This window comes from Corvus moneduloides, chromosome 27, assembly GCF_009650955.1.
Source record: "Corvus moneduloides isolate bCorMon1 chromosome 27, bCorMon1.pri, whole genome shotgun sequence".
NCBI lineage: Eukaryota > Metazoa > Chordata > Aves > Passeriformes > Corvidae > Corvus > Corvus moneduloides.
In genome coordinates this window covers 4,635,609-4,662,467 of record NC_045502.1, presented here as the reverse complement: position 1 = coordinate 4,662,467, position 26,859 = coordinate 4,635,609, and the positions used below count along the sequence as shown (strand labels likewise).

Genomic DNA, 26,859 nt, shown 5'->3' with positions numbered 1-26,859 from the left:
CTGCAAGCAGGCAGAGCCTGCAATGCCCATTCTGCCAAAAAAATCCAAACCAACCCCATAAAACACAAAAAACCCCAAGCAAACCAAAAAAATACCCCAAAAAACAAACCCACAAACCACCTTCTGACCAAAAATCTGGAGGACACCTCTGGCATCAGCAGGATGCTCAGGGCAGCAACAGGAGCTGCTGGCAGGGCTGGCAGAGAGGCGTGGGGCAGGTGTGTTACCTTCTGCTGCAGGGTTCTCTCCAGGGACTCCACCTTCATCTGCTCCTTGCGCAGCCCAGCGTGCAGCGCCGCGCTCTCCGCCTTGGCCTTCGTGCGCACCTGGGCGATCTCCTCGTTGGCTCTGTGGGGGATGGACAGAGGGGGCCGGTGGCCAGGTCTGGGTGCAGGCAGGAGCACCATGGCACGGCCTGAGGCCACGCAGCAACTGCAGAGCCCAGCTCCGCTTGCCTGGATACAACAGAGGCGGTTTGCCCATATGGGAACTGGATGAAACTGGGTTAATTCAGCTCCTCCAAGCCCCTGTACGAAACTCTGCTCTTTCAGAACCAAGCTAAACCACCTCACCACCCACTTCACTCGGCGTTACATGTGCTGGTGAGCTCCTGCTCATCAGCTGAGCCCCAGGGCTGCACAGCCCCTTCACGTGCCACAAACACGAGCCCTCTGAAAGATGGGAACTTGGTAAGTGACCATAAATAGACCGTGAACCTCAGATTCTCCATTAAAAAATAAATAAGTAGAGATCAGAGAATGCGTTCAGGGATTTGCTCTGCCTCACTTAGGGACACTTGAGCCCGAGGTTGTAAAATGCAGCTTTTCACATCATTCAGCTCCTGCCCTCCAGCCTCTGGAAAGCAAATGGAGCTGCTTCCCTACAAGGTCTTGAAGCACCCAGCAATCTCATGCATGACCTTACTTGTCCAATTTTTCTTCTGCGTGGACTTTCAGGGCCTGATACCGCTGCTCTTCCTGCTTGACACGGGTTAGATAATCTTGAGCACATTTCTTCAGAGCTTCTTCATTCTGCAAAAGAAAGTACATCCATCTGCATTGGGACTGGGCACAAAGTCATTACTCTGATGGGATGATAGATACAGTTCTGAGTGTAAAAACAAATGCTTTAAATAAAACCAACTTCTGCTTTATGCTGGAGCCCCTTATCCAGCTCAGCAGCACAGAAACATGGAGCGTGGCTGCACAGGAACCCTGTGTCCGGGGACCAGGGCTGCAGGGAGAAAGGGCAAACCAAGGTAAGGACCTTCTTAAATCCTTCCAGGACGCCCTTCAGGTTTTCATATCTCCTGAACAGATCTGACAGGGACCTCTCCACCGAGTTCAGGTCTGCCAGAGCCTGGTCCTTTTCCATCGTAAGCTGCTGCAGGTTCTTCTGAGATGTCATGTTTGTCCTCTGCTCATCCTCTGGGATGGAGAACAAACAACAAGGACACAGTGACCAAGTGGGGACGGCTGTGGCAGCCAGCTCCCTGCCCCGCACACCTGGCCAGGTGACAGCACCTTACCTATCATCTGGGCAATGGTCTTTTCATACTCAGCCACAATTTTCCTAGAAGGAAGAGGGGAAAAAAAACAGGTGAGAGGCCCCTGATTTTGGGGACATGCACCTCCAGCTGTGCTGACAACAATCTGCCCCACAGGAGGCCCTGCTGGCCCATGCCCCACCAGCAAACCCCTGCAGCCGCACAGTCACAGGGCCCAGATGTTGGGGCTGCAACGCAGATGTTGGGGCTGCAGCACCCATCAGTGCTGCTTCAGGCCAAGACCCCCCTCTGCCGCTGGGGCTGGCACAGCTAACGGGGCTTTATTTCTGCAGCAAAGGAACGAGCAGGCTTGACACAGCACCAGCACTAAGAGAACATCTCTCCCAAGACACCCCACCCCGGTGAGGCTGACCTGTGTCAGCCCCTTCCACCCCGCTCAGCCTCCTCCTGCCAGGGGCGCGCAGAGCCCGGCGCTGCCGGCGCAGAGCCGTGCCAGGGACAGCTCGTACCTCATCTCCAGCACCTCCTGCCGGCTCTCCTCGTATTTCTTCTTCCACTCATTGGCCTCGATCTCCTTGGTGATTATCTGGGTTGCAGCAGACAGGGGACCCTTGGGATGTGCTCTGAGGGGCTTCCCCTCTCTGACCCACGCAGGGGATCAGATCCCCCCTCCCAGGCAGCGCAGAGCGGCCCCTGCTCCCCCCGTGGTGAGGTCCATCGAGGGGCAGCCCCAGGGGACAGGGACCGGCCGTTACCTCCTCTCTGATGAGCGTGAGCACGGCCGCCTTCTCGGACTCGCTGAGGCAGATGCCAGCCAGGGGACTCTCGCTCCTGCTCACGCTGGGGCACTTGTCCATGGAGCACAGCCCAGGATTGTCCTGGGGGAATTACCCAGCTGGGATCTTGTGGGGGGTTTCTTTTCACCCACCTCCCCTGTTCAGAGTGTTCTCCCCTATTTTATCACAGAGACCAAACTGTGGGGAAGGCTCAGCCCCACAGCCCAGGTGCTGATTCCTGACTGGATTTTGACCCTATCCCTTCCTCTGGGGGGTCCTGCAGCCTGATAGGCCTCCAGAAACATTCCTCCAAGCCAGGCTGACACCACCGCCTGTTCCTCCTTTCATCACCCAGCCGAGTGACAGCCGTGCAGCATCTCCTTGGGAACGGGCTGCCAGGCCATAAATAGAGAAGTGCTCGGAGGAAGGAGGCAGCCTGCTCCTCACGTTTTGGAAACCAGAGCACTGGAGCACTTCTCCCCTCCCCTCCTCCCCAGCGCTTCAGTTACTGCTCAGTTCAAGCTCCCCGAGCCCTGCACGGCTCTCTCAGCTCCACTGCAGCCATGGCCGGTGGTGGGAGCCGCCCCTGGGGCAGGTTTGGGGCCGGACACCTCAACACTGGGGAGGTTCAGCCCAGTGTGGTTTGGCAGCAGCCTCCCACAGTATCTCCGAAAAGCAGGTGCACACCTGAGCACCTGCAGGTGCCTTTGGGGTGACACCAGCCTGCTTGCAGGACCAGAGCCTACCCAGGCTCCCTGGGCACCAAACAAAAGGTTCACTTTGCCTCACGTCCTTGTGGGGCTCAGCACAGTTAAATCTGTCTCACAGAAGTTGGTGTTGCTGATGTCGCTAATCTCACTGTCATCTGCTTGTCAACTCAAGCAGCTTTGGCCAGGGGCTGCTAAGCTGGCACAGGGTGCCCCCCGCAGCAGAGAGGTCCTGGGGCGTGTCAGGGGTGTCCCAGCACAGTGGTGCTGCTGCTGGGGTGTCAGGGTCAGTGTGGCTGCAGAGCCAGGGCTTTTTTACTCTCCCCCCATCTCTGCTGTCAGCTCCCTTCCTGAGGGCAGCGGCTGAAGATCCCTTGCAGAAGGCACCAGCACCCACAGGCCATCAGAGCCAGCCCTGGTCACCCCATGTGAGACACAACCAGTGTCCAGCAGCTTGTCCCCTCCCCATGGTGTCCTCTGCCCTCTCCCTGTCCTTCAGCCACTTTCCAGTGCAGCCCTGGCTCGGCACTGCTCCTACTCTGTCTCCAGCATCCCTCCCTTCCTCCCTCCCTCCCACACCACAGTGCCCACCCAGGAGGGATCTGTCTCTGCCAGGCTCCTCCAGGCCTGCTGGGAAATCTCTGCTATTTTTATCAAGTCCCTGTGTGGGCTTGTCAAGAATTTTACCTCCCAAAGAAACTCATTTCAGAAAGGAAAAAGCGAGAGGCACTCACAGGGAAGATGCCAGGCCCATCCTTTTCCATCTGCTTGCAGATCTCCTTTTCAAAACCTAAAGACAATGAAACACAACCTTTTATTGACTTGGAAACAGCACCCTGAGCACACACAGATTTTCTGAGACGTAGGAGGGTACCTCTGAGCCACTCCATCCCCTGAGCTTCCCCTCCCAAAGGCATCTTTGCCCCCAGCTCTTGCCCTTGCATGGAACCATTTTGGTTGGAAAAGCCCTCTAAGACCATCGGGTCCCCAGCGCTGCTAAGGTCACCATTAAACCCTGTCCCCAGGTGCCACAACATGCACCCTGCCAGCCTTCCTGCACTCCTTGGAGAGGAAGCCAACACTTCCCTCTGGTGGCAGTTCAGCCTGTGCCCGTCCATGTCCCCAGGGCTGCCACCCATGCCTGAGACCACAGCAGCTGAGGAGGAGGAAGATGCACAGGACGTTCTGCACTTCAACAGGATGCTGGAGTAGACCAGCTGCTCAGACCACTCCAAGTAGCACAAGCACCAGCCCATGCCAGCCAGTCCCATCATCCTCCAAAGGAGCTGCCACATGGCCCCTGCTGTTCTTAACAGCAGAGAGAAGATAAAAAACATCTCCCCACATCTGCAAGGTGTGGGACACCCTGACCTGCGGGACACTGCCTCACAGGACACCCTGCCTTGCAGGAGGGACACCCTGACCTGTGGGCACGGCGCTGCCTCACACAGCATGAGGGGTAATTTATGGACCACACTCACACAACTGCAGACATGATTCATGTGTTAACCAGGCAGAGAACTGTGTATTTAGAGAGCTCAGCTTGGAAAGGAAGGAGGCAATGTAACGCTGGTGACCACAGACTTCCCACTGTTTCCCTGCATTTATCCCGGTGCCAGCAGCTGCACCCACAGCTCCCACCGAGCCCGTGCACCTGCCTGGCCCTCTGAGACCAGCAGCAATAAACAAACCCTCCCAGCCTCTCCCCTGACTGTCAGATTTTCCTCCCCTGAGGACAAAGGACCATTCTCCTCTCCCCGGAGCTGGCAGCCCAGCACAGCCATCGGGAGAAATGATTAATAGGTCCCTGCAGAGGGGAGGGCTGCAACCCCCCCGTGGTGATCTCTCCTGCTTGCACCTAGGACTTGGCTATTGATTAAATGTCACGTTGCCTGGCTTTTAATTATTTTGTAATGGCTTGGTCAGAGAGGCTAATTACGTGGGAGACTGACAGCAGAATTCCACCAGGAGCAATAATGGGGGTCTCTGTGGCATTACTGAGCTCTCCATCAACCACAGCCCCTGTGCTGGGACACCAAGTCCTGGCAGCTCTGCTCCTGGCACAGGCTCTAAGCAGGGACCATGCAGCCCAGGAGCCAGGGCAGGATGCTCCCAGCGATGGACAATTGTCCTGCTCAGCTCTCAGCTCAGCTCAGCTCAGCAGGGAGCACTGGTGTCAGGAGGCACTGGCAGGGAGCACCACAGGGAGGGAACCTCGTGCCTGACCCACATCCCACCACAGCATTGTGGGGAGAGTGCTCTGTACTCAAAGTCTAAATAAACACAGCCTGGACCATCATTTTCCATACTGGAAACAGTGCAGGAAAGCAATGGGAGGTTCCATTAGAACCTGCAGCAGCCTTTAGCCCTGTCAGTGTAAATAAATTCTGATGAGCCTGCGCTGCCTCAACAGCACCATTTCCTTGCTAGAGGCTACAGAGGCTCCCTGGGTGCAGTCACAGCACATTCCCAGAGCTGAAGGCAACCAGGATGTTCCTTACCTGCCTCTGGTTTGTGCTTCACCGTGGACACGGGGACATTCGAGCACTCAAAGTACTCCAGGTCATCTTCTGGCTCAGCCTTCTTCTCCAGCCCGGCTGCTTTCTGCGTGGAGGTGGTGGAGGCCAGCTTCTCCTCATCAGTGGCACGTCCATCCCGATTTGTAATATCTGGGATTTCTGAGATCAACACTCCTTCATCCTGCAGGACCAAAGTATGCAGTTAAGCAAGACCGGGTTAATCTGCAGGGATCAGGCCACCAGGTGAGCTGCTGGATACTTCATGGAAAGTATGGAAGGCTTAAAATCCATTGGCAAGCTGCTCCCCACCAGCCCCCCTCCCTCCCTTCCCAGCAGGAACTGCCCGCAGGGAAGATGCCAGCGTGAAGCTCAGGCAGCCCAGCTCTCCCCAGCACCATCCCAGCATCCCTGTGCCCAGCCCGCACCTCTGGGGATGAGATCCCACGTACCTGAGTGCTGATGTCCAGGACCAGGGGCTGCGCCTCGTGCTGCTTCACCTTGCAGCCGCTCCTGCAGGAGAGAGAAGCAGCAGCTGAGGGGGGTTCAGGGGTGCTGTGGGGGATGCAGGGGCGCGTGCGAGACAGCCCAAGCAGGGGGAGGCAGTCCCAGCTCTAGCGTTGCACCCACCGCAGGCCAGCACCCCACTCACCAGTGAACACCGAGGCAGAGCAAGTTCTGGAAGGAACGGAAGGAACAGGCAAACAAAAGACACGACTACACATCAGTTGGGTTTGTCTGTGAGGTGTTTATTCCTGAGGAAGGTAAGGAGTGGAGCAAGGACCCCAAGAGGCTGATGGCGAGAGAGGCAACCGCCAAGGAGCTGGCAAAGAAGGATCTCCCTCGCTGCGCCCTCGCCCTGCGTGTCCAGGCACCCGAGGCTTCAGTGCATGTCGACTTTCTGCAGGAAGAACCATGTCCAGGCTGTCTCATGCCCTGTCCCTGCAGCTGCAGATTTGTCTGGGACTTCTCCACAGCATCCACATCTCCCACGTTGAGTCAGACCCGCGCGGCCAGGGCAGAGTGGGAGAGCACCAGGGCGAGTGCTGTGCCTCGAACAAACGCTCCGCCTGACGCAAATGCTGCCCCACGGAGAGGGGCCCCTCGGGTGGGAAGTTTAGCCCAAGTAGGTCTTGCAGGTGGTCCCCTTGCCCTCCAGTGAGGAAGCTGTCCCTGGAACTTCATCCCACATTCCTGAAGACAACCCATCTCGGAGGCCATCTGCGCAGGGCTGCAGGCACGGCTGCATCCTGACACACCGGGCACCAGCACAGTGCAAGGCAGCGGAGGCACCGTCCCAGTGGGAATGTGGGTGGGAGAGCATGAGCTTTTCTCCTGCATCTCAACCCCTCACACTCCACACTCAGGGATCTCCCAGGCTCAGGGCCATGTCTGACCCCCAGGAGACACCTGCTGAGCTGGAACAGCTCGTGTGACAGCCGCTGCGGGGACCTCGGGAGGGATGCCAGCCTTCAGACACGGCACTCCCCGCCGCAGGGACACAGCAAAGGCTCGAGCAGGACTGCAGTGAGCTGCTCCCAGGTTTATGGAACTGCCCCCACCTACTGCCACTCTCCAGCCTCCCCACCCCATTGCACACATGCGCGGCAGAGCACAACGAGCGACGTGGCACGGCACACGGAGGCTTCTTTGCACGCTGCCATGCACACCTCGGTCACACTGAAGAATCGCTCTGGACTGGTTTTCTCCCTCATGCCCTGCCACGAGCAGTCAAACTCACCACATCCTCTCCCTCCTCTTTTCTGCACCCTCTCCTGTGCCAGGGTTATCACATCACCTGGCAGCTGGTTTGAGCTCCCCCCCAGCACCAAGGCAACAAAAACCTCCTCCCCTCCATTAGCTGAAGGTTTTGAGCACTTGTCCACCATCAGAAGACGCTGCAAGGTGGCATGCTGTGAGGACAAGCACGGGCGTGTGCCTCTGGTGCAGCTCAGCTCAACTCAGCTCTCCTCTCCTCCCTCACTCCCAGGCATTCACCAGGCCAGGCCACCCTGGGGACCCCGCCGAGGGGTGCGGGGGCACAAACCAGACAGCAGAGAGCACAAGTCAAAGGGCAGAAGGAGCTGGCATGCCATGGAGACGAGTGGGGCAGCACACACCCAGAGAGAGGACAAAAACAGCAAAGGAAAAGAAAAGGAATACAGGAGAGAGTACTTACAACAGAAAACAGAGAAATTTCACTTGCTCAGTAGTCCTGATGCACCAAAGCACGGACAGGGAGAGAGACAGACAGATGGAGAGAAGAAGAGCATGTGAAAAGACCTGGATGTTAACTCTGCTCTGGAGAAGCATAGTGAGCTGCCTAGCTCGGTCTTTGGGAAGGCACACACACACGGGATGCTCGGATCCTGCATTTGCTATCCACAGCAGCGGGGTGAGATCCAAACACAAACCTCACTGCCAGAGCAACATCCTGCTGCCTGCCTGTGCTGCTCCAAGGTGACAGAGAGCGAGCAGAGAATTCCCTGCTGCTTCCCCTCCCCGTTGGTTCTGCTCACCCACAGCCACACATGGCAACACCAGCTCTTAAAAAATTTGTATCTACTCTCTGTAAAGTATTTCCTGGACAAAAACATCCAGCATAGCCTGATTTTTGCCTGTGAGTTTTTATCTTTCTCTCTGTAAAAACCCACTATTTAATTTTCTCACTGGAGAATCCAATGGCAGAGTGAGAGTCTACCTGTCCAACCTGTTCTCCTTCTCTGATATAAAACAGAAATTCAATGTCAGCTTGCAAAATGTCTCAGCTACATTTGACCAACCACACCTGCATCCACCAGCTCCTGCACATCCCTGCACAAGTCCAGCAAACACATCGGCTCCAGCCTCCACTACGGGTTTCCTCTGACACCACAAATCTCCACCTCGACCCACCAGCTGCACCCCCAAGGGGTTTCCAAAGTGGTGATCCTACAAGCGGGTCCCAATCCAGCCTTCCCTGCTCTGCTTGGGACTCAGGACACCGGCACCGCTCCAGAACATCCATCCCTCTCCTCCCATCAGTGGTACTGACAGGCAGAGGGGAGCTGCCCCTCCACTGGGACAACAGGCGGGTAAAACTGAGGCAGCAGCAGAACCTGAGGTGCACGGCGGGATTTTGGGCTCACACAGGAGGCACCAGAGCAGGAGCACCACTGCCACCACCATCACCTCCATCACCACCTCCATCACCACCGCCAGCGCGGCTCTGCCTGCCCGCGGGGAAAACAGAGGGGGCTGCAGCCCCGGCTCTGCACACACTGGCACTCACGTTATCAGGCGTGACTTGGGCTTCTTGGGGGAGTCTTTGCCTTTCAGGGCATCGTCCTGCATCTCCAGTGTCTGAGATTCGAGGATTTCATTGAGGCTGTTATCTGCAGTGGAGCAAGAGTCAGCGTCGGTGCTGGCAAGCGTCTTGGTGGGCTTGAATGGATCCATGGAGTCAAAGTTATTGGGGTCAAACTGATAAGAGCCCTTGGGGAGAACAGGCAAATTTTGCAGTGCTGAGCTGCCACTGAGAGAGTTGAGACCGGAGCTGTCCCAGCACGTGGGACCCAGTTGGGAGGAGCCTCGAGGCAGTGGCGGCTCTGTGGGACCCCTCTCTGCATCCTCAGCTGGTTTCTTGGGGGACTCTCTGTGTCTCTTCGGTGTCAGCTTGCTGGCTGGGATCCTGCTGCCCCTCCTGGGTGAAGCTGGCTTGGCCTCCACACTCTCTCTCACCTCTGTAAAATCAGCCCCAGGTTTCAGGACCTGCCCTGTGGTCTCCAGAGCTGGGTCCCCCCCCAGCTCACCAGGATGGGGAAGGCGTTGTGAGACTGCCAGGGGAGAGCTCTGTAGCTGGCAGCCCCCTGCCACAAAGGGGCTCACAATCCTGTCATGCTGCTCAGGCTCAAGCTGGTAGGATGCTTGGGTCTCCTCTGTGGCTTCATCTGTTTTCCTCCCCAGCAAAGGTGTTTTCCCTTTCCTGAGCTGGTCCTGGGCCAGGGCATCAGCCCTCAGCTCCACCAGCCCCGTGTCCACCGAGTCCCCTCCTGACGCGACCCGCTCGCAGGTGGCTGTGCCCACATGGGGCACGGGGGCTGGCTCCACAGTGGGCACAGCGGCGTGGCCAGGGTCAGCCTTACAGCCCAGCCCAGCCAGGGCTTGCATCAGGGGCGAGTGGTCAGGGTCAGTTTCCCCTTTAGCATCCGAACTGGCTTTAGGGGCTCCAATCTCTGGTTGAGCCTCATCTTTGGGGTGCTTCCCAGGCGAGCTGTCCCAGTGGGCTTCCCCTACCAGCAGGTCACCATGGCCACCTGGCTCTGAAAAGATAAAAGGAGATGGTTAAACCCTGCCCTTAAACACTCCCTTCCAGAGGGCTTCCTGTTCCCTCCTCACAGCTGCTCCAGGGTCAGATTTTATGGGGGATCCACTGACCCAAAACTCAGCTTCCCTGTGCCAGATGACAGGGAGTCACTGCTCACCTGAGCAGAGGGTCAAAAATTAGTGACAAAAGTTCAGGGACGCATGACATGAGACAACACCACAAAATGTGAATAAGCAGGCCCCAGGGAGAAGGGGAATGGGAAGGTGTGCTCAGTGAAGGAGCAGAAACAGGCTGCAGGAGGGACCTGGGGGTCAGTCCCAGTGCTGGGGCCGTGGAGCCAGATGTGCACCAGGCAGGAGAAGCTGCCTGACACAAGCTGACTCTCCACCTGCAGAAATCCTGCACTAGGCATTCCACACTGCTGTCAGTGTCTTCTGATGACAAATCCTGATCCGTGACTTAATCACCATTACTCCAGTCCTTTCCCCTCAATCCTTTTACCGTTTCATCTTTTCCTTGCTATCAAGGGATGGAGAAGATCCTTCATCTACTGGGGCATCCTGAAAGCTGCACCCACCAAGCACCCAGAGCCAGGATTGTGGTGCAGGTGTGCCAAGGCACAAGAGGAAAACATCTGGTCTTTCTCCTGCACCTCAACCAGGGACAACTGCACAGACTCCTGGGATAAGGCAAAGCAGGATGCTGGGATGCCCAGCAGCCATCAGGGAGCATGTGGTACCTGCAGCCCTCACCAGCAGCTTTCTGGGGAGACACAGTCCAGCCAGGTCCTCCAAGGGCAGAACAGAACCAGTGCTCTCCCAAGGACCAAACTGGTTTGAAACCTGGCTGGGAAGAGCAGCCTGGGTGATGAAGAGCTTGTGCCAGGGAAATCCGCCTGTCCCTGCCCCAGCCCTGCCCTGGAACAGAGGTGACAGCTGCAGAGGGGAGTCACCTCGAGCATCCCCCCACACCAACCACTGGCTCCTACAGACCCCTATCCCTGAGCCCATCCAGGAAAGGTTTTTCCTATCACCAGGCATTTGCAACCGGCTCATGTTTGCTGGTAACAGAGCGAGTCACAGGCTGGCAGAGGAAAAGTGAATCAGGCAAATATCTGGTCCCAGGACTAATCCAGGATGTGGAGCCAACAATCCTGACTCAGTTGATGGCTTGTGGTTTGCGTAATTGATCCCAAGGATGCTAAAAGCCATGAAAATTAATCATGAGGGTCTGTGTCCTCCCTGAGACTGCAAAAACGCTTCCTCTGACTGCAAAAAAAAAGCTCCCTCCAAGTAGACGTTGCCTTGATGCCCCAGAAAATGCATCAGTAAACACAAATCCAGTGGATGAGTACTTGGAGTGCAGCCAGGAAACAGTCTGAGGCAGCGCCTGCCAGGCCTTCCCATCATTAGGAACCAGGAAAACCTCCTTAACAGACCCCAAAGAAAACTTTATTACACTTGCTGTGTTGCTCAGCTGTTTGAAGCCTTCCTGAGACAGCTCTGAATAGAAGAACAGACTTCAAAGTCAGGGCAAAAGGACTATTTAAGTGCATTTTGCGTTCCCAGCAGAAGGTCTGGCAGCCGCCGTTCTCACAGACATGAGCCCATCCTGGTTTCTAACCCAAGCAGTGAGTAATTACTTCTTGAATAACAAGCAGCCGGCACACAAACCACCTCCCCATGCTGCGGTGTCTACAGGGTGGGGAGGAAAGGAGCAGTGGCGCATGTGGCCATAGCTCAGAATCATTTTCCCACAAAAATCAGAAGAACCACCCACCCAGGTCCTCCAATTTTGTGATTCCCTCATTTTCTGCACCCAAGAGAGCTCAGCTACTCAGCCCCTCCCACATCACAGCCCACCCGCTCAGCCAGTCTGAGAGCTAAGGAACTGGGATACATTGAGAGGCAGAGGCAGAGGCAAAGGGCAGCTCAGGTGCTCGCCTGTGGTTTTGGAAATCTTTTGCAGTGGAAATGTCCCTCCTGCAAGCTCAGGGGGGAGTTTCCCCTAGTTCCTTCCCCTCTGCATTTCTTCTGCCTTCAATGCAGCATGGTGGGAGAGCATGTTCCTGGGAGAACAATTACACAGGATGCAGAAAGCAGTGGCCTGAAGGGCCCTGGGGTGCACAGAAAGAGCCAAGCTCTCTGCTCCAACCCCCACAGCTGCCCAGCACTGCTGGGTATGAGCACGGCGATACCTCAGTGCAGCACTGGCTGTCCCCCACAGAGCCCTCCCCAACCCCGGCTCGCAGCCTGCAGCTCTCCCTGCTCCTCCTCTGAATGCTCCAACATCCCCAGCTCCCGCCAGCCCCAGGCAGTCACGTTGTGAGCAGCCGTGTTGGCTCCGCACGTACTCCCTTCGCTCATGGCTCCTGCCAGGGAAACCAGCTTGTCCCCCAGTCCTGCAGCTTCCCCCAGCCCTCTCACTGCTCAGATTCTCCTTTTGGGCCAAAGCTGTGCTGAACACCCTATGGGACCCCAGGAGGAGGCAGGCTGGCAGCCACCGACCACACACAGCTCTGCTCCTCAGACCAGCCCTTCCCGCAGGCATCCCAGCAGATGCCTCACAGCAGCATCCTGAAAAGGTGACCCTGAGGTCTCCCATTCCACCTCTGGCACTGTGCCCTGCAGGGGGGACAGTTTAGTCCCAGCATGACTAAACTAAACCAAACATGACTAAAAGGACACTGTCAGGAGCATGGCACACAAAGTGACTCCAGGATCCGTCCCAAACGCAGACCCAGCACAGGACGTGCTGAATCCCATGAACACCCCTTGTCCCGGCTGTGCACAGGCTGCAAACCTGCTCCGGATCCAGGTGAGTACCTGGAGGGGATGCTACAAAGTGAAAACAGAGATTTTTTTACTTTCTAAAGAAAAACAGACAGGACAGTCTGGCACCGCAGTAATAGACACTTTGTGCCTCTGCATTATAATTGCTTCGCTTGTCTTCCTCAGGCTGAAATTAAACACAAACACCGACTTAAACAGCTTTCCAGCGTGCCATCCCTCAAATGAATCAGGAACACTTGGCAGCGGCAGCGCTGGAAGGCAAAGGCTCAGCGCCCTTTCCATCCCACAGGCAGCCGCCAAGCGAAGCAGCGGCGATCCCTGCGTGGCCCCTGTGCCAAGCGCGGGCCAGAACAACCCCTCCACTCTCCGGGCCTTGGACTCAGCTCAGGGCAGGGCTCGCTGTGAGTCATGCACTTCCCCATCTCAGCACAGGATATCTGCCCCGTACACCCAGCTCAGTCCTACATTGCCAACGGCTTTTTTCCTCTTTTGGCTTTCCGCTTGTGTTTAACAGCCGTTGATCTATTTTTAAATCTATTCTGTTAAGAATTAGCATACCGGCAAACGATGCTGCTAACGCACCGGAAAACACGTGCCCTGCATCAGGGTAACGGCAGCGAGAGCCTGCTCCCAGCACTGATGGCTCTAGATTTGCTGCTTCTGCTCATTTCCTTGTGCAAAATATCTACTGGCAGATGACTGGAGATAACTTGAGCAAGAATGGGACAGAATTAGTCCCACTATCCGAGACAACAAGAGGAAACGGAGTGATCCTGAGTGGGCATAAACCCTCACTGCAGCCCCCTCCAGGACTGAATTTTTGTCCCCAAGGACGGGGTTTAACATACCCAGGTCACCTCTTGGCAGTGCATGGAGTAGCCAGCCCTGGAGTCACAGCCTCTGTCTGACACGTTCCTCACCCTATTTATTCCCAAGGCAGGGTGAGACTGCAACTATAGAGCAGACAGTGCCTGCTCCTTGCTGTCCCTCCAGGCCAGGGGTGCCGTGCCTGCCCTCAGGTCCAGCTCTGGCGCTGCCCCCACACACCCCAGCACAGCCAGCAGCCATTCCCCAGGGCGTGCAGGGCAGCAGCTCTCCCGGTGCTGACAAGCAGCCATTACACCGGATTGTCTCCATGCCGGCATTTGCTCCCACTGCTGCTCCCGGGCACGAGCAGCACCGCCAAGATGAGGCCGGAACACATGGATTACATCGGTGCAGTGGTGTAACACCCCAGGGTGCCTCTGCACACTGCAAACCCATCGGCACCTGGACAATCCTTCCCCTCCACCATTCCAGACAAACTGAAAAGACACAGCCAGAGACGTGGGCAGAGAAGGGCTGGAGCAAAGTGTGGTGGCACCGCGGTTTGGCTCTGCCGGCCCCAACATCCCACTCTCTGCCAGCCAGCACAGACAAACAGCTTTTGCTGGAGATCATGCCCTCGTCTCCAGAACACTGGGAGCTTTGTGTGCAAGAGCAGCTACTCCCTCGCTGCTGAGCAGGAGCTGCTCATCCCAGGACAAGGGGCACAGGCACACACGGGAACAGTGACACCCTGGAGTCTGAAGCAATGCGCTTCCCTAAGCTCTGCTGGAAATGATCCTCCTACCTGCTAGGAAAGCCTTTATTTCTCTCTCCCCCTCCCCAGACATTATCCCCGAAGTAAAGATGTCTCTATCATCCCTTCTTAAAAGGATTATTCCAAGAGCTGTGATTATTGAAAGCGTGAACCAAGCGCTCTCCCCATCACAGCAAACAAACATGAGTTTTGCACAGGGATGGATGAGCACCCAGATCCACCCCAACAGCACAACACCACCACAGGAGATGCAGGGCCACGGCTTCCTGTTACTGACACAGTCAGCAGTGCCCGGGCTCCTGCACAGAAGGACCCATGGTCTGGATCGGGCCCGTGTGCTCTGAAACCAGCCCTGCAAAAAGTTCCCAGCTGCTGCTGTGAGCACTCAAGGAAAGCACAACACTGCACATCACGTACCAGGGTCTGCAGCAGTGAGGGGCAAGAGAGGGCAGGGAATGCTCAGGGCGGCCTGGCCAGGACTTCCTGGCCCAGCACACACCGCCCTGTGCCTTGGAGAGGCTGCTCTCCTGCACACCACCCCGGGGGCTCACAAACACCCTGACACTGCCCAGCCACTGGGAGCAGATGGAAGGGAGGTCTCCTCCCTGCCCTGCCCCGATAACCTCCAGTGGGTTGTAGCAGCAGTGCCAGGGCTTCAAAGCTTCCTCCCAGCAGCACAAAAACAGAGATAGACACCACCATGTCAGCCATAGACACCAGCCCAAACCCCTGAAGAGGAGGATATGGAGACAGCAGGGAGCTGGTCCTCAGAAGGCCACGGGCTAATGGGGAGCCACACTCAGGGAAGCAGCAGCAGTGTGGGACGCAAGGAAAAACCTACAAAACAGCTCAGGACTCACCAGCAAAGGAAGCCTCATGCAGTTAGAGCAGATCCCCCACAATTTCCCAAAAAATGGGATTTAGCAGCACTGATCTTTTGCATCTTTAACACCAGCTGCACAGTGAGGACACCTGGCACCTAACTCCAGGGGAAACAGCCTGTGCAATGAAACCCCTGACCACTGACCAGCCTGGGGGGCACAAACCTGGCATCTTGCCACTCCTGTGCAAGAGCCAGGGGTGAGTGACAAATGGGGTACACATGAGAAAGGTCCCACCAGCCAGCAGCAGTCAGGGCAGCCCCCGGGCTGCAGAGGAAGTGTCAAAGGGACGTTTAACTGATCAAATAATTCAACAGCATCCTCAGATTCCTCTCAATCAACCCATCACAGCTCTTTGTGGAGTGCCCAGCCCAGCCCTGGCATTTGAACTGTCCAGGCCATTAACCACCAAAAGTGTGCCAGGCATTACTCAAAGTCAGCGAATTTTACTCCTTGACCCCACCCTGCCTTTCTGACAATGGAGCAGAGCACCAAGAGCAGAAGGTGCACAATTTACCTTGGGTCCCGGCCTCAGACTCCGGTGATCCTGGTGGCTCGCAGAACTCCTTGAGTGGCGAGCAGGTTGGTGTTTCTGCTTCAGGGGTCTCAAAATTATCAGTGGAGTCCGAGCTGCCGAGGGGGGGAAAAGAGTGAGGAATTACTGCTTTCAAAGCTACCTCTGAAATCCTCCACAACGCCTACACGTCCAGCCAGGCCAGAGGCTGGTCGTGGGCATCCGGGGCGGCCACTCGCTCCTGTCCAGCGGGACATGCTAGCAAACGGAAAAGGGACAGCAGGTGAAACATCATCGTGAGCAGCCCCCTGTGCATCGCCAGCCCTGCGGGAGGGCTTTTGCCAGGTCATTTCCGAGCTGAGCACACAGCACGGGCCTCCAAGGACATGAAGCCCCGCAGCATCTCCCACGCCGCTCCGGAGGCTGCCGCGGGGAGCGAGCCCGGCTGCTCCGGCCCTGTGCTCCCCCGCATCCTCCAGGAAGCAGCGCCCGGCTCCGGCTGCGGCCCCGGCACCCCCAGCCCCCGGCGCGGTGCGGTGCGGGATCCCCGGCAGCCAGGCAGCGAGCGGAGAGCGAGGGGCGGATGGGGAGAGGGCCGGGGAGGACGCGCCCGCAGCCCCGCGTGGGTGCGGGCGCCGCGGGAGGGCGGGCAGGGGAAGGGGCCGCGGGTGACTTGCCTGAAGCCGAGGGCCGAGCCCCCCGCCGGCGGGTCCTGGTCCTCCTCCTCATCCTCCTCCTCGGCAGCACCGGCCCCGCCGTCGCCCTCCTCGGGGCTGCCCCCGCCCCGCACCGCCGACCAGGTCCAGCGGGCCCACTGCACCGGCGAGAGGATCTGCCAGGCGCTGAACGCCATCGGCCCGGCCCCGCTCCGCTCCCCGCCGGGCTCACTGCGGCCGCGCCGCCGCCCCCATCGCGCCCGCTCCGCTCGGGCCGCCCGCCCCCGCACCGCGCCACTGGCGAGGGGAGCGCCCGCCCCCGGCACCGCCCGCCGGGAGGGGCCGGCCCCGGCGCCCCCCGCTGCCTCCGCCGGAGCCCCCGGCGCGGGGAGGGATGCGGGGTATGCGGGGCAGCGTCCCAGGTTCCCCGTCCCTCCCGGCCGGAGGTGGCAGCCGCCGCTCTTCTTTCCTACGCGAACTCCCAAATTCACCTATTTCTGCCCAAAGGCGGGGCTGGGGCTCGTCGCTGTCACCCTCCGCGACGCCCTGCCTTTCCCCTCCCTCGCCACAGGAAACCCCCACGTGAGAGGGCAGGGGACTGTGAAACCAGATCCCCGCCAGTTTATCCCACATTTATTTGGTTGCACCTGCGCTGTCACAGAGCCGGCAGGACACAGATTCTTTCCACTCTGGACGTGCCAGAGAAGACCCCACGCTGGCGGGGAACTGCCCTGGGGGGCAAGCAGCTCCCAGGAATCCTCACTTCGCCCAGGAAGACTTGGTCCCACCGGGAAGGCTCGGCCCTCCGGGAAGCCTTGCCCAAGGAAAGGGCTTTCCCAGAGCTGAGGAGCCAAACACAGGGGGCAGGGGCAGAGGAGAGGGAAACACCTGTCCTTTCCATTTTCCAAGGAAACACCGGCCTCAGCAGCCCTGGCGGATGCTATATCCTTCCGTGGCAGCAAGTTTATTTATTTATTTAGTAAACTATTGTTGTTTAAAAATAACAGCCAGCAGTTCCCACAGAAATCAACCTTGCTGGCCTCCCTCAGGAACTTTCCCTCAGGAACTTTCCCCCTAACGAGGGCTCCCACTCCCAAATTCATCACCTCCCACACGCTTGCTAGAGAGAGGAGGATAAAATTACTGACACCGTGCAGCGGCCGCAGCACTGTGAGGAATGTCCAGGGCTCTGGCAGCAGATCTGTCACGGGCAGTAGCATTGCTGGCTCCGGGCAGTTGGCAGCTCCCTGGAACCCTGACTGGTTTACCCTGCTCCCAGCAACTGGTCCCAGGGATGACCTTGGAAATGGCAGACAACTGTCGTGCCATGAAGCAAGCCTGGCCTGTTGCAGAGAAGAGCTGCTGGCCCTTGCTGACCACACCAAGACCTCACATGGCAGGCTGAGCCCACAGCCGGTGCTCTCCTGTGAATCATCAGCCAGCTCTGTGAGCTGGAAATGCCTCTGCATGGACAGAGAGGCCTCTGGGGCAGAGCAGACCCGTCCATCTGGTCTGGCTGCCTCTGACACCAGCCTCTGTCGGATGCTTCAAAGGGCTCATTCCTCACCGTTGAGCATCTCGAATAACCTCCCTGCAGGGATCCTTTCTCCCAAGCTTCCACCTCTTGGTGTCCTTATTAGATATAGGTGTCATTCCTGCATGCTTTTACTGCCTATCCCCTATAAAAGAAAATCTCCTATCCCCTTCCACAGTACCTCTAAACTTCCCCAGAGATTTCTCTGGGTGAACCAAAGCTGAGGTGCTGCTGGTTCCCACCATAGGTCAGTGGCTGGAGAAGCATATGGGCCCTAGGGAACACCTCGGCCACTGCATCGTGTGGCCCCCCCACATCCCCAGGGCCTGGGGGACAAGGGGCCCTGCACACTCCCCTGCTGCCATGAAGAGGGGACTACATGACTCTTATTGAAGTTTAGCCAAAACCCATGAGGCTGAAGCAAAAGCAGAAGCTCAACATCCTGTTGCCCATGGCTGCCGTGAGCAGAGCACAGCCCACTTCCCTGCTCCAAAGCGGCAGAACTGATTTCTGCAGATGAATTTTACATAAGATCTTCAGTGTGAGCCGCGCTGCAGCAACGCGCTGCAGCCTGACCTCATCCTCCTCCTGCTCCCACTTCCCCTTCCCACCTCCCACTGAACCCAAGGACCAGCAGGAGTGATGATGTTGTGAGCAGCTGAGTTCTGCCAGGGACCTCACAGGACCCAAGCGCAGCAGGAGCAGCAGCAGCACTGGCACAGCAGCAGGAATGAGCCACCTCCCTGCAGAGGGGAAGGAGCTGTGTGTGACAGGCTGACTCCTACATACCCCACTTGTTGGATGGGGGAACTGGGGCACTCGAGTGCAGGAAATCATCAGGATCTGTCCTTGTGCAGGCTGCACACACACACTGCGCCCAGCGAGGACCCCCCCCCCCCCACCCACCACCCGGGGAAGGAGCCGACAGGAACAGGATCAGCAGGACTGAACCATACTGGCTGCAGAGCTTCTGACTTGGCAGGGCCCTGGGGCAGGAAGATACCAGAGCAGTGCAGGGGCAGAGCCTGCTTCCACTTGCTGTTCCCGATGAGCAATTAAGAAAATGCCTCGAGTGGCATTTTCCAGCTTGGCACCTGACCCAGCCTGGCAGCACCACCGGCTGCAAATCACCACCGAGGAGATAACCTGACTTTGTCAGTCACACCGGAGGCTCTGCCTGCCAAACGCTGCTTGGCACAGTCAGCAAACACATCTCTGCAGAGCAGGGAGGATGCTGACCTGTTTAAAACACCTGCCAGCAGTTTCCATCCACACAGTGAGATGCAGCCCACACAGGCAGCAGCTGGACGGGCTGTCCTTGGCACTGCTGTCACCTCCCTCGCTGCTGTCACAGGACTCACTGTGCCAAACCCTGCACACACGCAGCGGCTCAGGGACAGGGGATGTACAGCCCATGGATGCCTCTGGCAGCAGCTGCGCTGAACTGCCTAGAAACCACCCACGGTTCACACACTGCCTGGGTTTTCCAGGAGGGGAGAGCAGCGGCCCCTGCTGCACAGAGGACAGGTGAAGACCCAAACATTTTGGAGCTAGAAGAGCCCTGGCATCACAGAAGCTGCAAAAAGAGGCAAAACCTTGCTTAGGTTTTCATGTTCATCCTTGCAGGAAGCCAGCTGCATCCAGGGATAACAGCTCTCATCCAGATGAGACCTTCCCTTCACAGTGGGGATGAATTTCCTTCTGGCCATCTGGCAGCAGTGCTTCTGCCTGGCCCCAAAAACACAGCATGCCCGATTCTTCTCAGTGTCACCACACCTTGGTCGTCAGGAAGGGTGCAGGGAATAATGCTGCGGAACAGGAATCACGCAGCCACACCTGTGGCGTTTGGAGCTGCAGTGCCCCAGGCCAGAGGAAGGCATGCACCTGGAATTTCCCTTCTCAGCCCTTTCATTAAGCAGGAGAATATCTATTTCTGGCTGTGAAGCTTTTCTGGGCACAGCACAGGAGCCAGCGCTGACATTTCTAGCTTAGAAACAGATCTTTTGTGGGGTTTAATTTCTCTTCTCCACTCCTGCCTCTCTGCTCCTCTGCAGCGGAGCCTTTCGCTCCCCACCCAGGACCAGGGTCCAGCTCCCTGTACACAATGCCAGGATGGAGCACAAGGACAGCAGGGGATGGTGGGGACAACCCTGAGATCAGCACACAGATAAAACATTAATCCATATTTCACTGCTGTGTAAATTTCCCCCACAGCTTGTAATAAGCACTTTATCCACATAGCATTTATCTCCTCCAGGAAAGGAGGTCCAAGGTGTTTCAGGAGCATTTTTCTGTTGCTGCGTTTTATTCCAACATATTCTATTGATCAGGGATCAGCATCCCCTCTCCGTGCGGCAGTATCTGGACCATCCCGGGCATCCCCCAGGTGCGGGAGCACCCCGGAGTATCCCTAGGTGTGACAGCCCCACGGAGCATCTCCCGGGCGCAGCAGCATCCGGGCGCAGCAGCATCCGGGCGCAGCAGCATCCCGGCGCAGCCCCGGGAGCCCGGCGGGCTCGGGCGGACGCTGCTCTCGCTAGAGGGCTCCCCAGGATGGGTTTCCGAGGGCTGCCGAGCTCTCCGGCCTCGGCAGCGCAGGGCAGGGGCTCCGCGGCTGCCCGCGGGCTGGCAGCGCCCCGCGCCCCGGAGCGCAGGGTTCCTTTTGCTTCTGACCTTGGCAGAGCCTCAGCCTGGACACTCCTGGGCACAGCCCGGACCGAGGAGAACGACACCGAACGCCCTGGAATTCAAGGCAGACAAAACCAACCTCCTCCCATCTCCGGCTCTGCCATCTGCTCGCTAGAGCACAGCAGGAACCAGGGTGTCACCCGCTGTGGCAGCGCTCGGGGGCTCCAGAGCAATGCCCAGCGTGGGACAGTGCTGCCGAGCAGCTCAGCTCCCCCGGGACCCTTCACGGCCTGGGATGTGACAGTTCCCATCGCTACACATTCCATCAAAACAGCTCTACAGAAATAGAAATAAAGGACACAACTGTCACACACGAGCCTGGACACCAGCAGCCAGCCCCGGGCTCCAGCTGCCTTTCCCCACCAGACTGCCAGCAAATGGATAAATACAGACATTTGTGGTTGCACTGAAAAGGACCGATGGGATAATGAATGCTCTGCTATTCCTGCATTTTAAAAATGCCAACCACAGCTTAATCTCGCTGATGCACTCGTGTGGGTGCGAGCTCATTTCAATAAGAGCAGGCTCCAGCCCCATTTCCACATTGATGCTCGATGAACACAAGCAGCTGCCTTCATCATGCGGCTTATTGACTCCCCCTTCAATTCCTCTGCTCCGTTTGCTAAAAATATCTGTGCTATGTGGCAGGAATGCTTTTATCAGGTGTTTGTCAGGCCTTAGATCCCTGAGTTTACTCCAGACTCAATCATTTTGGGAAATGCAGGCAGCACCTTAACCCATAACCTGGGGGCCCAGCAGCAATGGGGGCAGCAGAATGTGGACAACAGCCAGCACAGGGATGGGGACCAGGAAGATGATAAAGGGCGGGAGGAACAAAACAAAGTTTGCTCAAGGTGGAGCAAACAGGCGGGAAGGACAAACAACTGAGTCCAACGGGGCAGAAAGAAGCAGCTCCGGCACACGCAGGATGTGTTTTCCACCTGAGAACACCTCTAATGTCTATGTAGGAGATGACTGCAGGGAAATAAAGGCAGGACCGAGCAGTTACAAGGGCAGAACGCCCTTGTCTGAGCCCACCGTTTGCAAACAGACTTACAGGGTCCCCACTTAAAGAAAATATTTCTATTCTCTACAGTGTTTTGGTTGATTTACAGATAAGATGTTTCCACTTTTCCTTTTGATCCCTTCAGTTCCCAGTGCCCGAGCAGCTGGTGGGGACCAGCTCCCCCAGCCCAGCCCCAGCTGTCCCCAGCCTCCAGACCCCCACCAGCTCCCACCTTACCCCAGTCCGGGAACGGCAGTGCTAGCCCCCACCCCACACCCCAAGACTGGGGGTACAGACGCACCCCAGCTTTCCTCCTGGGCTGAGCTGCAGCTGGAAGCTCTGGTCTGCTGAGACCAGGGATGGGGTGTTCAGGCACCCATGGGTGGGGAGCTAAGTGTGGCTGAAGGGGAAAGAGGAAAGGGGAAAGGGGAAAGGAACTTTCTCCCCGCAAATTAAATTTCACTCTCTGGTTTGTCCCCTCCACAGCAGCGAACCCAGACCCGTCCCACGCGTGGGAAGGGGCCGACGCGGGGGCTGCGGGGGGAACCGGACCCACCCGGGACCGCGACCCGCCCCCCCCCTGCACTCACCGGCGCGGCGGGGCCCGGGGGTCCCGGAGGTCCCGCGGCTCCCGGCTCTGGGCCGCCCCCATGGCCGGGCTCGCCGCCGCCGCTCCGCCGGTCCCGGCGCGTCCCTCCTCCGCGGGCGGGAGGGAGGGCGGGGGCTCGGCCGGGCTCGGGGGCGGGGGGCGGTGGGTGCCGGGTGCGCCCGTCGGGGGAGCCCCCGGGCCCCTCTTGGCGGGGCAGAAGCGCGGCTCCAGGCAGAGCCCAGGCAGATGCTGGGGCGGGGGCTGGCATGGGACAGGCGACTGCTCTGGTGACAGTGGGAATAAGAGATCCACGGGATCGCTTAGGTTGGAAAAGCCCTCTGAAACCACCGAGTCCAACATCAACCCAGCACTGCCGAGGCTACCACTGACCCATGTCCCCAGGCTGCACAGCCACACGTCTGTTAAATCCCTCCAAACGCAGTGACTTCACCACTGCCCCGGGCAGCCGCTGCCCGTCCTGCCAGGGCTGGACAAGTCTCTCCATGAAGAAATTTTCCCTGTTACCCGAGCTAAACTTGCTCATCTACCAGGAATCACCAGCCTCTCACACTGCACATGCAACGAGAAACTGGGGGCTGAGCCCGTTGTCTAGGGCACCTGATCTCTGTCAAGAAGCCCTGATAAAGCGCTGGTGTAATTTCTCCCCTGAGAACAGCCTCTTCCCAAATCGTGCCTTGCAGGGGAAGCCAAACAGCCAGCCCCGATGTCAGGCAGCAGCCAGACCCCTTCACGGGAGGAAGATTTAATGCTGCACTTTAACAGCTCAGAGGTGACCCTGCTAAGGAAACATCCTCGTTGGAGTTCTTTTAATTAAAGTGCCTGAGAATGTATCCATTTTTGACAACATTTGGGGCTTTTTACTTTTGAGAAACTGAAAACCGGAATATCAATCTCTTTTTTTTTTCTGTCAGTCAGGGTGTTCTGGCTGGGGTTGCAGTATTTTTTGGCAAGAAAAGTGTCAATGCCCTTGAAAGCTCTCACCTTCCTTAAAAAAAAAAAAAAAAAAAACCACACACAAAAAAACCAACCAAACTTTCCATGGATGAAGAAATGTCCTGCCAGACTCAACTGCTGACCGTGCCCGGCATGCCCCCAGCCACGGACAGCCATGGGGACCCCCTCTGCCTGCACGGGGGCTCCCACAATGGCCCCGACCACCCCAGAAACCCAAAATGCCCCTGGTAGAGGGAGCGTTACCTCTGCTGCCGGCATGCCAGGGGAGAAGTCGGAGGCTGCGGCTGGTCACCGTGGCCAGTCACCATGGCTGAGTCAGGTGACAGCCATGTGGGATGTGGCGTGGGGCCCTGCCTGCTGCATGAGGCCCGATAATCCCTGGCAGCGAGGCAGGCAGGGGCTGGGCAGCACCCCACACCCCACTGTGCAGCCCGGGCACTGCTGGCCCCACAGGAGGTGCTGCCCCACTGGTGACACCTGTCCTGGGGTGCTGCAGCCTCCTGGCACTGCACCACAGCCACATGGGTGAAGGAAAACCCATCAGGAAATGGCTCTGGGCATGGCCCAGGGAGAGGTCTGCTCCAAATCCATGCCACAGCCTGGCAGCTCCTGCTGGGTCCTGCTCCAGCTCCTCTGCTTTGCCCTGCTGAGCACTGCTGGAAAATCTGGCCATGCCAGAGGGGAGTTCTGGGGGATTCTCAGGCTGGAGCAGGAAGCCCCAGGCTCTGATGGATTGTGGCAGCAAGTGAAGAAGGTGAGGAGATGGCTTTTGGGCTCCCAGGCCCACGATGCAGAGCTTGGAGTGGGTTTTGGACTGCTCTGACTCCCTGCATGTGTTACAAAGGCCAAACACTGCAGGTTATGTGCTGTGCCATGTGTCCCTGTCTGTCTCCTCCACCTTGTAGCCGAGGACAAGCTCTGCCTCTGCACATCCCTGCTTGTGGAATGGCGCAGGAGTGAGCTGTGGGGACGGCCGTGCAGGCCCTGTGTAGCATCCTTCTGTGGAGCAGCATGCCCAGGGGCCAGGCTCTGGCATGGGCAGAGCTCCCAGGGCTTGGCCCTTTCATTCCTGTGCCTTTGGTTTCAAAGGAATTTCCTCCAGCCATTTCTGAGTGGTGCATTGGAAATTGCTGGGCAAAGCTGGGATACACACATCTCCCTGTCTTGGACAGGAGCTGCCAGGACCTGCCTGCACTCGAGGCTGGGATGCTGTATCCAGGCTTCAGCGGCTTATCCCAGAAATCTGCTTCCGTGAGGCTTTGCTGAGCTGAGGACTGCTACCAAGCGGCAGGAATTCAGCATTTCCTACGAAGTCCATCTGGTTGGAGCAGGGATCTAAACTGGAGGGGTGAATCTCACCAGGAGCCAATGCTCCAGCACACACACACATTAGAAACCAGCATTTAAAGATCTGGGCGGGGCCCGCGGATGCAGTGTCGGACGCCAAGCAAGCCAGGGACAGGCAGCGGGTGATGTGCCAGCACTGTGGCTCCATACTCGGCGATTTTGGCCACAGCCCCCACCCTCCTTGGCAGGGCCCCCACCCTGTGAGGAGTAAACACCCACAGATCGCTGGGAAACTGCTGGCGTTCTGGGCAGATACTGAGGGAAAGTCAGGAGGGGGAGGGCACCAAAAGTAAACTACGATTATGTAGCACACCAGGAGAGAAAACCAGTTTCCAAACTCAGGAACTCTGAGGGCCCATGGTGACGTCCTTCACCACACTCCCCAGAGCTCCGTCGACCTGACAAACCGGCAAAAAAAAAAAGATTAAGCTTTTCCCAGCCCCTCAGAGCAACTGGAAGAATCAGTGTCATCTGTGAGCCACAGCCTCGACCTTAGAGAAGTGACAGGTCTTGTTCATACCCCCAGGAGTCCCAGAGCAGCCCCCAGTCCCACTTCGGGGTCTGGAGGTGAGCAGAGCTTCACGAGAGGCTTTGCTTCCCGGCTGTGCCAAGTGTCACAAGACCTGAAACAGCCACATGCAGCCAGTGCCACAGAACCCTGCCCGGGGAGCTGTCCCCTGCAGGCAGGGCTGGCAGTGCCCACAGGGCTGGGTGCCAGTCTCATAGCAGCCAAGCTGCAGAGCAGCCAGATGTGCCCCAGCTGTGAGATCCTACTCTTTGCCGGCAGAACTCAGCTCAGGTGGGGCTCCTGCATGCCCGGCTCGTCCAGCACCCCGAGCAGAACCAGAGCTGGCCGGCGGGACGACTGTGGTCTGCAAGGGGGCAGATGGTAATAATTACCCTTGTGCTAATTCCATGGAAATTTCCATGTGCCTGGGAAAGAGGCAGCCAAGCCCTTCTGCTGCCCGGGGCAGAGCTTCGCTGTTGTTTCCAGGGACTGTGACTAAGAGCCCGGTCTATCACATGGTCCTTGGAGCCACCCATCTAAATGCCACCAGCTCCGGAGCTGCCCGGAGCCGGCACCACGGGGCTGCCCGGTGTACCCGGGAGCACCTGGAACGCCTCAGCTCTGCCCACCGGTGCTGGCAGAGCAGCAGCGCAGCGCCTCGGAGGGAGAGCGCTGTGCCCGAGCCCTTCTCCACCTGCTCTTGCTCAGAGCTCTGGTGGCATCTCCCCTTCCCGAGGGTCCCCAGGGAGGGCAGGCGGCGTGGAGCAGCGTGTCAGCACACATCATCCCGTCTGCCTCTGGCAGCTCCTCCTTAGCAACCCAAACAGAGCCACAACAGGGGCCTGGCGGCAGATCCTATCCCGGCCAGCACGAGACTCTGGAGGAGAGCCCGGAGTGACCACACGGCCCGGCTGCCCGCCCGGCAGGTGCCGGTGCCCTGCCCTGCCTGGGCAAGCGCCATGAGATCGAGCTCTCTGGCACGGCAAAGCGGCGGGAGGTTGTGCTGTTCAAAGGTGTCTTCCAGGGTCTGCCATCGCAGGGGGCTGGAGGAGCTGGGGACAGCTCTGCACCTTGGGCAGTCGAGGAGCCCTCGGTCTCTGCTCTCCTCCTCCCTCCAGCCTGATGTAGCCAAGTGCTGGGTGAGTGTCCCAGCCCTCAGCTCCCTTCTCCTTCCTACCTTTGCAGCCGCAGACTTGTCCCGAGCTCTGTCACTCTCTGCTACCTGTCCCGGGGCTCCTTCGAAAGCCACTTGCGTAAAGAGCTGCCTGGAAAGGAGCAGGGAGGAAGGAAGGGGACGGACGGGGTGGGGAGGGCCAGGCGGCGGCGGGTGTCTCTGCACCCCGTAGCCGGGAGGGAAGGAAGGAGGATGTTTTGTAATATTTGGCGAGCGCTTCCACGGGCAGAGAGAGGAAAGCAGCGGGCTCGCGGCGCTGGGTGACCCGTCCCGTCCACACGCCGCTGCTGCGCCGGTACCGGCGCCTCTCGGGTGAACGCCTGGATCTCATGCCGGCTCCTGCCGGGGCCCCACTGGTGTCATGCCGTAAAAATGTGCTCTTGGCTGGAATTTGGCAGCCTAGTCCCTGACGGGGAGGGAACCTCTCCGCTTACAGAGGCAGTGGGAGCTGCGGCCCTGGGGCTGCAGGGAGAGGTGACGGGGAGCTGTTCGTGAGCTGTGCAAGGCTGGGGAAGGAGGTCTAGGAGCGGTGGATGTGGCCGCGGACTGATGCCCGGGGATTCCGCTTTCCCCGGAGCCCTGAGGCCATCACCCCCCAGTTTGCCTAAGCCCAAACTTCAGCCTGGTCCCCGAACGTCCCTCCGGCCAGGACTCAGCCCACGACACGCACACGGAAATCAGGGTCAAGCCACTCAGTTAAATTCCCGCGGCCTCGCCCCGAAGGGTTCGTGCCAGAAGTGCCGGCCTGGTGAGGGCTGCGAGCGGGGGCTGGCAGCGACCCCGGCCCCCCCGGTCCCCCCG

General features: G+C 58.2%; 1 protein-coding gene across 5 annotated transcripts in view; it reads right to left on the bottom strand.

Annotated features, from left to right (window-relative positions):
• The window catches only part of TACC1 (transforming acidic coiled-coil containing protein 1), a 32,492-nt gene extending 6,256 nt beyond the window's left edge, over positions 1-26,236 (bottom strand). Inside the window, exons 1-13 of one of the 5 annotated variants that reach the window (XM_032092233.1) lie at positions 26,062-26,230; positions 15,585-15,697; positions 8,778-9,807; positions 7,686-7,721; positions 5,959-6,019; positions 5,492-5,690; positions 3,725-3,780; positions 2,263-2,385; positions 2,017-2,093; positions 1,529-1,572; positions 1,267-1,427; positions 925-1,031; positions 228-348 (exon numbers count right to left, since the gene is read on the bottom strand). In XM_032092233.1, coding sequence (XP_031948124.1) covers positions 228-348; positions 925-1,031; positions 1,267-1,427; positions 1,529-1,572; positions 2,017-2,093; positions 2,263-2,385; positions 3,725-3,780; positions 5,492-5,690; positions 5,959-6,019; positions 7,686-7,721; positions 8,778-9,655 — 1,863 coding nt within the window. In that variant the 5' untranslated portion in view covers positions 9,656-9,807; positions 15,585-15,697; positions 26,062-26,230. Of the gene's footprint in view, positions 1-227; positions 349-924; positions 1,032-1,266; positions 1,428-1,528; positions 1,573-2,016; positions 2,094-2,262; positions 2,386-3,724; positions 3,781-5,491; positions 5,691-5,958; positions 6,020-7,685; positions 7,722-8,777; positions 9,808-15,584; positions 15,698-16,258; positions 16,517-26,061 lie in introns of those variants that run through there. The other 4 variants (XM_032092230.1, XM_032092234.1, XM_032092231.1 and 1 more) reach the window with 4 other exon arrangements.
• Between the last annotated feature and the right edge of the window lie 623 nt (positions 26,237-26,859).